General features: G+C 39.7%; 1 protein-coding gene across 1 annotated transcript in view; it reads left to right on the top strand.

The window, feature by feature from the left end:
* Positions 1 to 17121, top strand: part of cdh24b (cadherin 24, type 2b) — a 314707-nt gene that overhangs the window by 186739 nt on the left and 110847 nt on the right. Inside the window, exons 4-5 of the mRNA XM_088349797.1 lie at positions 1441 to 1735; positions 14323 to 14442. Of these exons, the coding sequence (XP_088205923.1) occupies positions 1441 to 1735; positions 14323 to 14442 (415 nt within the window). The remainder of the gene's footprint in view (positions 1 to 1440; positions 1736 to 14322; positions 14443 to 17121) is intronic.

The raw sequence follows: 17121 nt of genomic DNA, 5'->3' as shown, positions 1-17121 counted from the left end.
GGGCAGGAGACACTCTGAACTGGTTGCCAGTCAGTCGCAGGGCACACAGAGACAGACAACGCACTCGCTCATTCATACTAATACTAATGCTAATTTACCTGACCTGCATGTTTTTGGAATATGGGAGGGAACCGGAGTGCCCGGAGGAAACCTACGCAAGTACGGGGAGAATATGCAAACTCTACACAGGAAGGCTCGATCTCATGACCTCAGAACTATGCCGCACACGCGCTAACCACTGCGCCGCCGTGCTGCCCCAGTATATTATATATTTTCAAAAATATAAATTCATATTATATATAAATAAATATATATTCACAGCAACTGTATCTCTGAAAGGGTTCTTTTAAGGAACCCGATTCATTATTTTATCATACTCCAAGATTCATTGTGTATTTGTTTTCTCTGTTACTCCTCTTCATTCTGGGATATAATTTTCACTGTTTTGCAGCTGCGGTTAAGAAACCCATAAAAATAGGAAAAAAATAAAAATGATATGAACGTGTTTGCATCCTAGATAAGATAAATTGGGCACTAGTGGTAAAACCTCTGCAATGTTTTTTAGTTTTAACTTGATAAAGCAATAGTGTAGTCCACAGTATTTATACAGGTGCTTAAAATAATTGAAAATGCTTGTTAAATGTTTTTTTTCAAGGCTTCAAAAATGCTTGAATTGTGTGTAAAGTGATTTTAAATGCTTAAAATTGTTGCCATGTTTCTCATCAAGTCTGCTTAAATATGAGGCAGACACAGCTGTTTGGCATTTCTTTCTCCCTCATGATTAAAGGCAGCTAGAATTAGTTTGTATGGGAGTGCCCTATACGGTTTGCACTTAAGAGGACCGATGCATGCTACGCCTTAACAGGGCACTATGAAATGTGTATTAGTGCAAGGGTTATGTATCAAAAATGGACATTTATTATGGGCCATGCAAAAAATTAAGGAAGCGTTTCACAGAAATAAATTGTAAAGGGAAGCACTTGCTGCAATTAAAATGTAAGCTACATTTTTTAATCCAACTCCTATTTTGTTCAGATCCACACAGATTTTTGGAATTTACTATAGATCTAATAATCATATGTGTTGATAAATGCACACACAATATTACAAATTGCATATTTAAATCTCAGATATCTCAGATTTCCAGATCTACAAAATCATGTACATGATTTACACTGGATTTCTACTTTTAAGGGTACTAGAGCTTTTGGGAAGTTGGATTTGAAATTTCTTAAAAAGTGCTTGAATTTGGCCGTGAGTCAATCACAAAAACAAATTTTCTAAAGTCAATAAATCTTAAGTCCATTCCTAGGTCAACTGAGATGATCTGTTCTTGATCTTCACCCGGAACTTGAGAACCAGGCGAGAAAACGAATGTATAGAGTTTTGACCCGTTGTTTATAATTGATTTCAATTTATTGTCTATCTTCCCCCGCCTAGCTCCATACCGACATGGACAGGAATGACGGTCGCACCAAGTATGTCCTCCGTGGAGAAGGGGCCGGCTCTGTCTTTGTGATCGACGAGAAGACGGGTAACATCCACGTCACCAAACCGCTGGACCGCGAGGAGAAGGACGAATACCGTCTCATTGCCACGGCCACCGACAGGCAGACGGACCGTGCCTTGGAGCCATCGTCACAATTCATAATTCGGGTGCAGGACATCAACGACAACCCACCCGTCTTTGATGAAGGTCCCTACAGCGCCACCGTGCCAGAGATGGCAAATATAGGTACTCCTTATTTTATTTATTGTAAATTTTGGACTACAAGGAGTTCCTGAAATCCCAAATTAGTCCGAAAATTGAACTTGTGCCTTATGTAGCAAAAACATTATTTGCATGCAGGTGAAAATCAATGAAACTTTAGAAAACCTGTATAGCTATTTTTGGGTCACGTGACATATTTATGATTGCAATTTACAATCCTTGATTTGAGCATGTAAGATTTAAAAATGCCTGGGCTGACACTGCATTGTTCTTTGATTTCTGTATTCCAGGTATTGAGCAAAAAGTAATTTAAGTCATGGCTTTAGATTACATACTGTTAGAGTTAAAATAACAATAATAAGTATTACTATAAAACGAGCCAGGGCAGCATAATGGTTGTTAAGCTTTGATGGTCTGGAAAAGCCATGTGGCAGAGGCAGGAACTGGAAACAGTGGTGCTCAAAAAGAAGGTTGTATTTAATACAAAACCAGGATTAAAGAGGCAATAAAGAAGCGGACACAAAGCAACTGACAAAATGCCCAAACTGTCATGAACTGGAACAGGAGGAGAACCCAGAAGCGTAACGTTTCTCACACAAGCTTTATTTTACGGGAATGGGGAAGTCATGCACATTAACACAAATGCCAAATTAGAGAGTGGCTGAAAAAAAGCGATCCAACCATTTTCTCAACCGCATCAAGCTTTCTTATTCCACTTTCGTTTCAAAAGAAACGGCTCGCCTCTTCTTTACTATTTACACCAACCATATTGATTTGATGCACGAGATATTAAACAATTAAAATATCAAAGATCTTATCGCGCTGGAGATAATAAGGACACAGTATAGGCAGTATAGAATGTTTAGACATGAACTATGAAGAGGAAGCCGGATTTCTTCTTCGGGGTGGATGCTGGGTGACCCCTCACAGCGCCAACACATGCCGATAGCGGCGGAAAAGAAGCACTACAGTGATGTCCTGTACTCGGTAAAAGGTGCAGAAAATACCAAATCTAACTTACAGCAATCATCCAGATATTTTTTGTCATCCCGACGAAAATGTTCGGATCTACTATTTATCGTAAGTCGAATGGTCGTAAGTAGGGGAGCGTCTGTACTTGTTACCGAAAAAAGCAATTGCGTTCCAGGAATGCATTCCTTTGTAACGTGTTAGTTCCAACATGGGTTATATTCATAATAAAGAAATTAAATTTCAACACCAACTGGCAGTTAAGGCTTTCGTAGACTGAAAACCCAAATTTTCTCACTGTTCTTAATCCTCTGTGTTAAATATCCCATGATCCTCTGTGAAATACAATGTTTAATTTTAAAACTTTATTTTGACTTTCCCAAAATAATTGAATTCATCGAGTTCCAAAGTGCATAATCAGCCTGCTAAAATTGCCCGAAATTCATGTTTAGGTAGTGCATGATGAGTCACTGACACTTCCACAATTTCCTAGCAGGCAGAACCTCTCTGGACCTTCTCATTATTTAACTGAGCTTTTTATTCCCAAAGCAAAAGGGAAGCCAATGTCATTGGTCACAACCGTGACCTACCTTGACCATGCAAGAATATAATATATTCCATTTATAGTGATTCAGCTCTATATTATCTTCTTTTGCAATGAAGTGTGCTTGTGCATGTAAATCAGAAATTTGAACAAAAATAAACAACATAAGGTTGCTACTTTTAGCTATGCACATATGTGTTAATTGCTTTTAAGGCTCGGTCACACAGCCTTTCACGGGCGTATCGAGGCTGAATCACGGCCAGAAATGTCTTCCCGTGAAGCAGACGCTGTTGGACGCTTTAAGATCGCGATACAGACGAGATACAGCAGTGCTTAACACGCGGTAAGAAATTCACACGCGGTTGGCCGCGCGAAAAAGTTTTGCGCTGCTCAAAACTTTAGACCACGGGTAACGCGGGCGGCACACGTGGTACACACGAGGTAAAGACGCGGTACGAACGTGCTAGGAAGTGCTACGTCCACGGCCAAGACGTGGTTACATGCGGGTAGGATGCGAAATTTTAGCGGGTAATCGCGGGTGGAGCACGGTCATAGCACGTTTGTTCTGCGCCTGTATCGCGGTGTTATCACGTGCATTAGCGTGTGTACCTCGTGTAAGCACGGTCAAACGCGATGCAGCCGCGGTTACCTGGCATACCACGGGTAAACAGCGGGTTTAGCCAATTTTGCACATTTTCCACCGCGTCTGCTTCACGGGCAGAAACTTCTGTCCGTGATTCAGCCTCGATACGCCCGTGAAAGGCTGTGTGACCGGGCCTTGAGCGCTAACAGACCTTAAAAACACAATAGGTCACCTACTTATTCACAGCATGACAGACTACAGTATGTGGAACATTGCAACAATATTTATCTACAATGGTCAAATATGGTCATTTTTAATATTTTATGACACATTATTTTGTGATAAATTGGACCTATAACAGGAATACTGCATGTTTGCTTTTATCTCCTATTTTTGTCTTTTACACAACATATTTCGACTCTACATTAAAAATATGCTCTGTCATTTATTTCCCGGTTTTTTATTACAAGTATTACATTTTTGTAGCTTTTTATATTTTATAACAAGATGCCCATAGCTACGGACTCGGCTATTCAGTGTTGTTTTTGTTTATTTCAGAAATATTCTTGATAAAACGGACCAAAATAACAACTATAGATTTACAATTAAAAACACAGAATACAGAATTACAGTTGAATGAGTTGTCTTTATTGTCATTGTACAAGAAAATTGTAGGTCTTCTCCTATCTGAGTAAGAAAGTCTTTTTGAGAGCAGACACGTAGCTGCACACTAGCTCTGGGATATTCGTATTGGTTTCTGAGATGATTAAAATACAAGACTCTTGGTGTGGTATCCTACAAATTGTAGCTTCATGGGTAAGGGATCTGGCGTGTGTGAGATTCAGACTCGGCGAGGCTAACTTGTGAGGGTTGTCACGTGGCCACAAAAGTAGTCCTGACCTGCGGGCCTGCTATTACTGTCCGACCCTCCGACGCTGCCTAAGGGGCCGGTCACACAGACATTTGCGGCTGAATCACGGCCAGAAATTTCTGCCTCTGAGGCGGACGCTATTGGACGCATTGAGATCGCCATTCAGACGAGATACAGCGGTGCTTAACACGAGGTCGGAATTCCGCGCGCGGGTGGCAGCGCGACAAAGTTTTGCACTGCTCAGCTCAATTCTTCAGAGCGCGGTTACACAGCCTTTCACGAGCGTATTGAGGCTGAACCACGGCCAGCAATTTCTGGCCGTGAAGCAGATGCTGTTGGGCGCTGTTGGACGTTTAGAGACCGCCATATACACAAGATAGAGCAGTGCTTTACTCGCGGTCGGAAATTTTCACGTGGTTGGCCGCGCTCAAAACTTTTGAGCTGCTCAAAAGTTTGAGCACGTGTTAAACCGCGTGCCGCACACGTGGTCAACACGAGGTAATGACGCGGAAATGACGCGGAATGACGTGACGTGCTCTGGCCGCGGCCAGGGCGTGGTTACACATGGGTAGGACGGGAAATTTCAGCGGGTAATCGTGGGTGGAGCATGGTAATAGCATGTTCTGCGCCTGTATCGCGGTGTTATTACGTGAAATTAGCGTGTTACGCGTGTGACAGTCAAACGCCTTTCTCCGCGTATATACAGCGCGATTTGCTGAGCACCCGTCAGTTGTACTCGAGACGTCAAGGGGGTGAACATGGATCCCCGTCAGCGTAGTGACCTCGTCTTAATCCATTTTTATCTTGACATTTATTTTCAAGATAATAAAATAAAAATGATGCCATAGCTTGAAATCTTGATCTTCACTGGACTGTGTCTTGAGCGGTTATGATTTCTACATCCCGGTGAAATGCATCCCTGTCGAGATTCGCATCCCCACATTTACCTCGTTTTATCTCACTTTTAGGGAATGTAATGGCGAACATATAACCAAAACCACTTCGTCTTGCATTTGTTGGAATGGTAATACAACTTAAACCATTCCGTCTTTGTTTTTGTTGTGAACGTAATCGAACGGTAAATCCTCCCCCCCTCGCGTGAACGCTTATTCTGCTGCGCTTCCAACAAAAGCGATCGTATTCTATATAAAACGCTTATTAAAACAATAAAGCGAGCTAATTATAACAATTGGGAGATCCTAGTCTGTATAACGCGTTTATTTAAACAATAAAGTGCGATCGTATTCTACAAAATGCGTTTGTTAACGCGGATGAAAAAGTCACCAACGTCATTGCTCGCTTCCCACAAAAGCGATCGCAGCAGAATGCGCGTTCACGCGAGGGGGGGGGGGTGGATGTGTTGCGTAGGAGTCGGATTTGGGCACAACACCGGCTCGGGAGCTTTTATACCCGTGGTCCACACGAGAAAATGACGCAGAAATGACGCGATGAGGAAGCGGAACAGTCGCCGGTGTGTTTTGCGGGCATACCACCGATGAACAGCGGGTTGGCCAATTTTGCGCATTTTCCATCGCGGGCAACCACGGGCAAAAAAAAACCGCAAAATTTTAGCCGTGATTCAGCCGCAAATGTCTGTGTGACCGGCCCCTTAGTCTCTTCCCGAACCTGATAACTATCCATGGTACATCTGGTGTTGATGAGCATTTCTTCTTGCTCTTTTGACTTTCCTCAATGTCCTTTTTAATTTATGAATTTCTTTCCTATATAATGATCCGCTAAAATACTATGAGTTGCATTTTGTTCTTGTTGGACGCATTGACTTGTAACAGCATGTACAAGCCTATCACAGTTGTGCACAGAGTCACCCAACTCACACACACGCACGCACAGCCTTCCGCAACAAGCCCCCGTGATGATATTCGCTGTGTGTTTTCTACTGGAGAGCACAAAGCACTATGTAAAGCCGTGAAGTATTGAAATCCCGAAAAGTAAAGTGTGATAGACTGGAATTACAGTAAATGACAAACGAAATGAGAAAATGCACACATAAATAATTGCATTGCATTTACGTCATATATTTAGGTATTACAAGATTTATTTATGTGTTTATTTATTTATACGGCATATGCAGTGGAACCTCGGTTTTCGAACACCTCTCAGTTCAAACAAATCTGAGTCCGACCAAAAATTTCGAAATTCTTGCTTCGCTGTTCGGTCAAAAAATCGGAGTTCGAACGCCAGAGTGGATGATTCATATCACATTTTTTTACTCCTTTTAATTTTCTCCGGTGCAATAGCACCTCCAATACACTAGGGGACGTCCGAGATTAAAAAAATGTGTAGCAAATGGGCCGAGTTACAGAATTTCACCACACCGATGAAGCTGCAGCCACCAGAGTCATCATTTATCCTTTATTTTTTTTACACGTTCATGTTAGGGTAATCTTTCGTACGGAAGATTACGCTAATGCGAACGTACGATTAGCCTGGGTTACATTTATGTTATTTGTATCTTAAAGGTAAACAAAAGTAAACATTCAGGTTGTTGGAACAGATTAAAACGATTTACATTATTTGTAATGGGAAAAATGATTTCTGTGTTCGAACAAATCCCTTTTCGAACAGGGTTCTGGAACGGATTATGGTCGAGAACCGAGGTTCCACTGTATTTGAAAAGATTTATTTTTAAAATGTATTTATACATTAGCACGGCGGCGCGGTGGTTAGCGCGTGTGCGGCACAGTTCTGAGGTCATGAGATCGAACTTCCTGTGTGGAGTTTGCATGTTCTCCCCTTGCTTGCGTGGGTTTCCTCCGGGTACTTTGATTTCCTCCCACATTCCAAAAACATGCATGTCAGGTTAATTGGCCGGTCGAAATTGTCCCTATGTGGGAATGAGCGAGCGAATTGTCTGTCCCTGTGTGCCCTGTGACTGGCTGGCAACCAGTTCATGGTGTCCCCTGCCCACTGCCCGGAGATGGCTGGGATGGGCTCCAGCACCCCCGCGACCCTACTGAAGATAAGCGGTGCAGATAATGGATGGATGGATGGATATTTATACATTTTTTCATATGGCATAATTAGTCTTCCATATCAAACGTGCAGTGTTAAAACTAACCCTTATTTATGATATGCCCTAACCTCTGATCACCGATAGATGGATTGATTGATTGATTTTGTTTATTAACTCCAGCTCAGAACAGATTAATAAATGAAAATGCAATGTAAAGACAGCGGCAAGCATGTCGAAGCCAAAGTTAAGTCTCAATAATTCCGTGACCATGCACATAGCATGCAAAATATGAGCGCCGTGCTTGAAATAAAAATGAAGAGACTCAGTAAAAGAAAGAATTGATTTTTTCCCATCCTTTTCATACCACTATTGTACAAAAAACGGTTCCATCGACATTTGAATTCAATACTGCCCTTTGAAACAAAGTTCTTCTGGGATGGGAACAAATTGCTTTGTGATATTTTTAATAATGTAGGTATTAAACATGTAATGTGATTTTTTTTTTTTTTTTTTTTTTTTTTAGCCTTTCGTGTTGCCACTAGGTTGTGTATAAAGGAGTCGATAATGGCCTGCTCCCCAGAAAGATGCCGAATCAGCTTTTTTTCTTGTTAATTGCTTTCTGCATTCAGTCTTGCCTTTTGCATCTTCGATTATACTATGTGAGATGTTTTATTTTGGGGGGCACTTTAACGTATCCAATGCCGAAACTTTCTCTCAAATGGGAAGTGCCCGTGCCAGCCAATTTGATCTTTTTTGACAAATTTTTGAAACCCAACAAAAAATTGGTTCCGTAGCATACAGGCACAGGGCATATCCTCAGTCATTAGAAAAAATTATGTTTCTAGAGATCACCATTGTTTAGTTGAATATTGCTAAGTATCTTGAAAACACCCGACTATGAGAAAACTTTTGAGAAAAACTGTTTTTTGTGAAAGGATAGATTTTCAGCAGAACTTTCAGTTTGGACATATTTTTCCTTTTTTAAATTTTTTTTTTGCACTCATAATACCTCCGATATCCAAACAATGCTTTTCAAAAACCGAAGGGCACTTTGCTTGCAAAATAATGTATTATTCCAAGAGCTCTGAACTTATGCATGAACTTATGCATGAACTTTGCAAGAACTTCAGCGTCCAATTCCTCCGGTGAAATGATCACATATTTCGGTCACCATGGCGATCCCTTGCACGAAACATCTACCCTCCCTGACCAGACGTTGACGATGGGACTTGGTCATCCTTTTTTGTAAGGAAAAAGCTCTGTGGAAGCTATGGTGCCCATTTGTCTTCGTCTTGTGAGTCTCACCACTCTGCTACAGTATGTCTTCTCGCTACGTGACGCCGCCTACACACATTTGCCCGACAATCAAGAAGTCTTTGTTAGACAATTTCCCTAAATTACCACTAGAGACCTGGGACTTTAAAGATAGATAGATAGATAGATAGATAGATAGATAGATAGATAGATAGATAGATAGATAGATAGATAGATAGATAGATAGATAGATAGATAGATAGATAGATAGATAGATAGATAGATAGATAGATAGATAGATAGATAGATAGATAGATAGATAGATAGATAGATAGATAGATAGATAGATAGATAGATAGATAGATAGATAGATAGATAGATAGATAGATAGATAGATAGATAGATAGATAGATAGATAGATAGATAGATAGATAGATAGATAGATAGATACTTTATTCATCCCCGCAGGGAAATTCACATTTCCAGCAGCATCCCTTCGCTGAGAACAATACAATAATAAGCAAAAGGAATACAATATACAAATACCCAATGTGACGTGCTAATAACCACTGTAGCGTGTTGTATTTAAATAGTGTTACATAAAATACACACTGCAATAAAAGTACGGTAACATGCAATGTAGGGGGTTTGGTTTAATGTGGGCCTTTACTCCGCCGGGTGGAGTTTAAAAGCCTCATGGCATGAGAAAGAAAAGATCTCTTCAGTCTGACCGTAGTACAAGACAGTGACAGCAGTCTGTCGCTGAAGCTGCTCTTCTGTCTGGATATAATGCTGTGTAGTGGATGTGATGAATTTTATTACCATCTTAGTTCAATAACAATTTGAATTTATCTTTAGTGATCGGCAAGATGTGTTTTATAGTTTTTTAGGTTTAACCTAGATACTCTTGGTAGGCCAAGAAAGAATAATTGGTTTTCAATTATCTTGTAGCGAGAAAATTTGTTCGAGATATGGGCAATTCCATTAAAAAATATATGTGCACGATTTTTAATTTTCTTTATTGATTTTTTTTTTGTAGAGCGTTTTAAATTGCTTCGCAAATCAAATATATTTCCCTGTACTACTTCACGAGCAGATGGTAAGATTACAAAAACAAAAACAAAAAAGTTATCTGCCGCCACCTACTGATATGGATGTGTGTTATAATTACCTGGCTGATCACTCGAAGAACTTACTGAATTATGGGCTGCCTTTTTGCTGAGATAAAATTGGACTATTTCCTGCGGCGCACTAGTGTCCTGCGGAAAACAACACACTTATTGAGTGTACTATAAAAATAAACATATGATAATAAAGAAGTATAAGAGTATAAGAATGTATAAAAATACAAGAGTATAAAAGGCACATTTAAATCATAATTTCCCTTACACTTGATCCCTGGCCGGGACATGCATAAGACATAAGACACTGGCTGAAAAACACTGTTTCATGATGATGTATGGATTTTATTTCATTTTTTAAGTTAAATTCATGAAATCATTTACTGTATTGTGGGCACAACTATAGTCTCACACAGATACAGTTATACCCATGCACAGACACCATCATACTCTCTCATACATCCTACTGAGACTTCTTGCTACTTTGTGCTTCAGTTATTGCTGGTTTACTCCTTTGTGGGAAAAAAAGTAATTGAAAAAAAGAAAGATTGAATAAAAAATAAATCCAACAGATCCTTCCTGCACCAACAATGAACGTTTCAGACAGCTTTCAGATTTCAGGCCCATTGGCTAGTTTCCATTAACCTGAGATCTCTCATGTCGATTGGTCAATTCTAAACAAAGCATCTTTTGTACTGTTTTTTTTACCGGACACCTGTTCTGCGTTCCGCATCTCGCTGAGAAGAGGTTGTGTCCCTCTCTTCCTCATGCCACCTAAATGATGCATCTCTCTCTTCTCTCTCTCTCTCTCTCTCTCTCTCTCTCTCTCTCTCTCTCTCTCTCTCTCTCTCTCTCTCTCTCTCTCTCTCTGTTTATCTGTCACACACAATGTCTCTCTCCTCGCTCTCTCTCTATCACTCTCTCTCTCTCTCTCTCTATCACACTCGCTCTCTCTCTCAGTAAGTTGGCAAGTCAGCTCTAAAGAAAGCGGCCCAGAATAAAAGGTGCGACATTACTTCACAGGTCTTCACTTTTGTAGGGGTGTTCTGTTCCCCATTAACCGCAAAAGCTGAGGAATCTTTGTACTAAACTCACACACAAAAACACACTACTATAGGTTATTGTACATTCTTATAAATACATAAAACATTTACAGTATTGTGGACACACATGATGTGTTGTTGATACAGCAATGCAGTCAATCAGATCTAAAGTAGCAGTAGCCCTCACAATCCTTTTTGTTCCTCCCATGTTGTTTGGCTTGAGACTCACAATGGAAAAAAAAACCCTCTCCTCTGTACAAATATAAAATATGTGTGTGCGGCTCTGTAGAAATGCAAAAGCATCTGAAATGCTTTCTTGATTTGGTTTATTTTCCATTCCTCCCCTCTACTAACTAATTCTAAAACGTTGCTGCCAAATCGACACCCGGTGAGCTGTAGAAAGAAGATTTAGGAGCATAAGAGGGGGACCGTGAAAGCGGCAGACGGTCCGACCGAAACGAGGGAGCAAAAAGAAATTGGGGAGAGAGATGAAAAGAAATGAAGTGAGACAGCAGGACGTTAATGCTAGCTCTAGTGTGTTTGTATGGGTGTTTTCATTGGGTGAATACTGTATTTGCAGAGTTGGGGAGCATCAGAATACATGTGAGAGCGTTATGTGATTATAATACAAAAACATGTAATTGAATTACGTTACAGTTGCTGGAAAACAATCCTAATGAAATTATACGTACATTTAGTAAAGATAAGGATTACTTTGCGATTACAATTCTTCATTAAAACCATATCTATACATAATGCACCGATAGACTGCGCCCATTATCATATCAATCGATTTACATACGAGAGACAGAGAAATATGTCGTGCACGTGGCAGTAATCTGTTGCGCAAATCGTTTAAACGGCCAACTTATACACAGTGTTGAAGGTAAAAGCACTTTACTTGTTTTCTGTATTTTATTTCTCCTTTGATGTAGAACTCATTTTGTTGAATTGGGGTGAGCTTGTGGTTTCGTGAGGGCAGCGCAGTTGCCCGCTAGTGATGCATTCAGGGACATTTAGTTTAATGATAGATTGTCTTCTTTTTGTATTTTGCAGTCAGTTGGTCTTCAAACTCACTATACAATCACTCTATTGTTTATATTGTGAGAATGTGTTACTGAGCCTGGCAAAACTTAATATTGTCAAGAGGATTGGCATCCCGGTTTCAAATAAGTAAAATGTGTAAGACAAATTTGGACACAAGACATCCCAAAGTGTGTTGGAAATTTTGAAATTGAACTCTTGTGTTTTTAAGACAATACACTGGTACATCTACTTACGAATTTAATTTGTTATTGAAGTATCTTTGTAACCTAAATCACTTGTAAGTAAAAACGCCTTTTGAATGTAAATGCGTAAATCAGTTCCAAGCCCTGCAAAAGTATGATATACTGTATTTTTTAAGTAATCGTCAAAGAGTTCCAGATCATTAAACAAATAATGTAAAAACAACAAAGAATAAAGGAAATAATAAAAATATTCAGACATTTGTGCCTCGCATTTCTTGGAAAACTGTTTTAATGATGTCTGCTTTTGACGATCTGTCGGCAAAGCGCGAAACAGATTTTAGCCAAATGAGCGATAGCTTGACTTTGCCTGGGTGATTCCTTTCCACAAATTCTGAGACTTCATGAACATTTCTCAAAATGTCTTTAATTTGGGCTGATGGAATTGCAGCTGCATTCTCCTCCTTGTCGTCTGGGAACTCCTCCTGCACTGCGGTGTGTGTTTTCATACCGTTCCATTATCTCATACTGTGTTTCAATGGCCAGAAAAAGTATCCTCTTCTTCTTTTCTGCACGTCCATTGTGAATGATCGGGATGTGACGTAGTGCAATTTTATAATCGCATAAGACTAGTGTTTTTTTTTCCCTTGGATTTAGCAAAGCCTTCCCAAAGGGGGCGTTGTTTACCTTAATCCAACCCCTAATAATATGGTAAAATTCAGCTAAAATCTAAATCCAAGACGTACCCAAAGTAAATTAAATGTTGTTGTACTGAGAATCTGGACGGTTTTGGTCTCTTTCGAAAGGTAACACTCTATACTTTTGTCCCCAACTGAAATAATCACTGCAAGAGCATGAAAAATCTAAGTTGGACCACAATAGTAGGCTTTTTTTCTCTTCTGTAGCTGGGACAAATGCATGAAGCCTTACCTGGCTCCAGATTAAATTTGACCACAATCTGAAAAACAAAACATAGGTGTTCTGCACATTTTTCTAAGGGTAAGTCTTGGCGTGACTGGTGACATAATACTGACACGTGTTTGCTTCTCAACAGTCTGTTTGCCCTGTTACTAGAATTAACACCTTTGGTGCATAAGTGGGATAAAAAAATAGCCCATGGATTGTTATTGTTTAAAATAAAAAAGTTGTAATAGTGTCATAACTCAAGTATTCCTCATAAAACATGCCATTAGTATTTTTATTATTTTTCCCACTAATTATCAACCCTACTTATGGAGGAGTGTATGAACTGGTATGCATCCAAGGGTCAATGGACTTTCCTTTTGAAATTTAAAATCGCATCGAAATTGCAATACTGATCTGAAAATCATTTCCCAAAATCATGTAGCCCTACTGTTGATAGAGGAGGAGGGGCACACTGAAAGCATGGCAGGATTTATGCATACACACCGGGTTGCAGGGTAGAACTCTTGAGTGCATATTACATTTTTAAAGTAACCCTCCAAACCCAGCATATTTATAATTCGATTGGAAGGAAATAGATAGCAAAAGCATACACGGGAGGCCCTCTCTGGAGAATAAATGGGTATTAACTTGTCCAAGGCCTAGATAACACTGCAGTGAAATCGGATTTACATTTGAATCACACCAGACGGAGAGCATTCATTGGAGGGAAAGCAAAGTTTTAGTTTTATTTATGTTTGTGGGGGACAACGCTCCACTGTTAAAATCCATGAGTACTTACTTCCGCAAGGACTGAGCGCATTGCTTCATACATCACGTGTCGTCTTGTGCGCATACGGGACTAACGGGGCGTTTATACAGAAAATTATGCATACAAGTCGCATTTAGTTGCTAATATGAACCATCTCACAAAAACATCGGAATTGACCCCAAAAAATAAAATTGAGCATTAAGCATTAAGCACTGCAGTGTGGACCTAGCCTAATACACCTAAAGTGGTGCTGTAAATTTCCCACTTCCCTCCCAAGATTTGTTATTCCGACCTGGACTCTGTATTTCTCTTCCTTAATTTCTTGTGCTTTCCTTCTCTTCCTTCCTGCAGGAACTTCGATAATCCAGGTGACAGCGACAGATGCCGATGACCCGACTTACGGGAACAGTGCCAGACTAGTCTACACGCTGGTGCAGGGCCAGCAGTTCTTTTCTGTTGATCCCCAGACAGGTCAGTGTGTTTTTATGAAGGAGTGTGCGTGGGTGGGTGCGCTCCCATCTGCGACTTAGACGATGCTCGCATTAGGGGGGGCATATCGATCCAAATATAGATATTATCGATACTAAGATTGGATTGGGTTGATACTATTGTCCTGGGATCGATGGCCTGCTTCTGCATCCTGCTTGCAGGGTTTGTAAGGGTGCTTGAAATCCTTGACAATGGTTTGATTATAATGTTGTGAAAATGAATTGAATTCTGGGCAAAGTGCTTGTAAATGCTTAATATTGTTTCCATGATTTCAACGAATCTGCTTAAAAATGACACAGGCGATGCTCTGTTGTGGTTTCGTTTTGCCCTTGCATTTCGTCTTCCCTTGAGATTAACTTTAGCTTGCATTATTTTGTACTCTATTATCCAATGAGCTACAGGTCACACCCAAAAGGACAGGTGCATGCACATCCTTACAGGGCACTATGAAATGTATATCAGTGCAAGGATTATGTATCAATTATGAACATTTACTATGGGCCATGCAAAAAAATCAGATTACATTTCCCAGAGGGAAATTGTAATGAGAGGAACTTCATGCAACTAAAAATGTAAGCTACATGTTACTGTCTTATACTCCAGATCTAAAAATCAGATGTATTGAAAAATGCCCAAGCAAGATTAAAAATCACATTTTTAAAGTAAATTGCATATGTATATGTGGCTCTGCTAAATACATGATTCACACCATTTGTTTTCTTTTAATGGTTCTGTAAAAAATGGAAAATTGGCTTTGAAAGTCCTTAATAGGTGCTTTAACTTCCCATGCAAAGGTGTACAAACACTGGGTTTGCCAGAAAAAAGAGAACACCAAATTTATGCATGCTACCAGAAGCTAAAAATGACAGAAGCAAGCAGGAAGCATAACTTTTTTTCAGCAACAAAAACAGACAATGCCAGGTGTAATTTGTGTTGTGAAGCTGTCTTCTACTGTGGCTACTCCACTACTTTACACAAAATCATGAAAAAAGTTCACCTTACTAAGAGCAGTGAGCTGCAACCATAAGTGTAGACCTCTTACTGTTGCTGAACAAAAACTTGTAAATGTGTTGTTACTATGGCAACAGAGGCAATGACTTGCGATCGACATTCAATTTACATTACTGACTTCATATTCAAAATAATGTGCAGTAGAAGGTGTTTTAGTTCTCTCGTTTACATTGTTATACAATATTCGTATTTGCCTTATGTCTCTGTTTTTTTTTTGTTTGGCTCTCTGCTTTTGTTCTGAAACATTTGTAATATACATTGTATATATATATATATATATATATATATATATATATATATATTTTTTTTTTTTTTATATTCTGTTATTGTTTGAGATGCAGTTATTTAATACAAAACTAGCAGCTTAGAGCCTTATTGTAATTTTAAATTATTTTAAGGGGGAAGGGTTTAATTATTCAATAACATCGTTGAGTAAAAAGTATCGGTGTTGGTTAAGAATCGATCGATACTCGGGTTTGTATCTATTTGTATCGGATACCAAAATTCCCGGTATCACCCACCTCACATCTCGGTACTCATCCCCCGAGTTACTCTTGCTGCTGTGTCAGCAGCAGGTGACGGCGACTATATTTACATATGCAAATGAATCCGGTGGCTGGCAAATTTTGTTCTCGTTACTATTTTTACCACATATTATGCACTCGCTCACATGGTTGAGTTCAAATTAATTGTAAAATGTTGTAAAATGGGCTAAATAAGCATCATCAAGTGTATTGTTCCACCAATTATTGTTTATTAATTTACTGAAGAAAAGTTATCACAAAAATTATATGTACAAAATTGTCCTTATTCTAAATACCGTATTTACTTGTGTCTAATGTGTTAAAGATAATATTTTCTTAATAGGTTAAAACTGAAGTGATCAGCAAGAGAGGCAAATGTAGGTTTACAAATGTATTCACTGCGCAGTGGGTAGACTAGATGAAATGAAATGAAATGATCTGCATTTATATAGCGCTTTTCAAGTCAAAGCGCTTTACAATGTGCTCCACATTTCCCAATAGCGGTCTTGCAGCCATGTAAGGTGCTAACCTGCTTATTGGGGGTATTAGGGGTTCAGTGTCTTACCTAAGGACACTTCGACATGTAACACGGACGAGCCGGGATTTGAACTGGGATCCCTTGATCCCAAGACGAGCGCTCTACCTCCTGAGCTACTGCCGCCCGCTAGATGAGTCTCACACCATTCCCGCGCAGCAGACGGGTTTTGTTCAAAAGTCTGCGCAATTATCAATATCAGTTCAAAAATAGAAAAATAGTAAATACAAAATAATAAAAACGAGTTGAAATGTTAGTCAAGTTAATCAGGATTATTTGAAACATAGAACACAGAGAAATACACAATTAACTAAATATGATCTGCTTTTACATTATGCACATTTTTTTTCGCCTAAAAAAGAACTCATAGTTTGGATACGCATCTTACACGAGGTTTTATCATATTTGTGCATTGATTTATCTCTCATTTCATCTCATTAGCTGCACCGCTTATCCTCAGTAGGGTGGCGGGGGTGCTGGAGCCCATCCCAGCAATCATCGGTCAGAGGGCAGGGGACACCCTGAACTGGTTGCCAGCCAATCGCAGGGCACACAGGGACAGCCAACTCGCTCATAAATTTGGTGTTCTCA

Source organism: Urocampus carinirostris, chromosome 1, assembly GCF_059441175.1.
Source record: "Urocampus carinirostris isolate Australia breed hairy pipefish chromosome 1, RoL_Ucar_1.0, whole genome shotgun sequence".
In the NCBI taxonomy this organism is placed as follows: domain Eukaryota; kingdom Metazoa; phylum Chordata; class Actinopteri; order Syngnathiformes; family Syngnathidae; genus Urocampus; species Urocampus carinirostris.
Note: the sequence above shows the minus strand (reverse complement) of the source record. Positions and strands in the feature narration are given on the sequence as shown.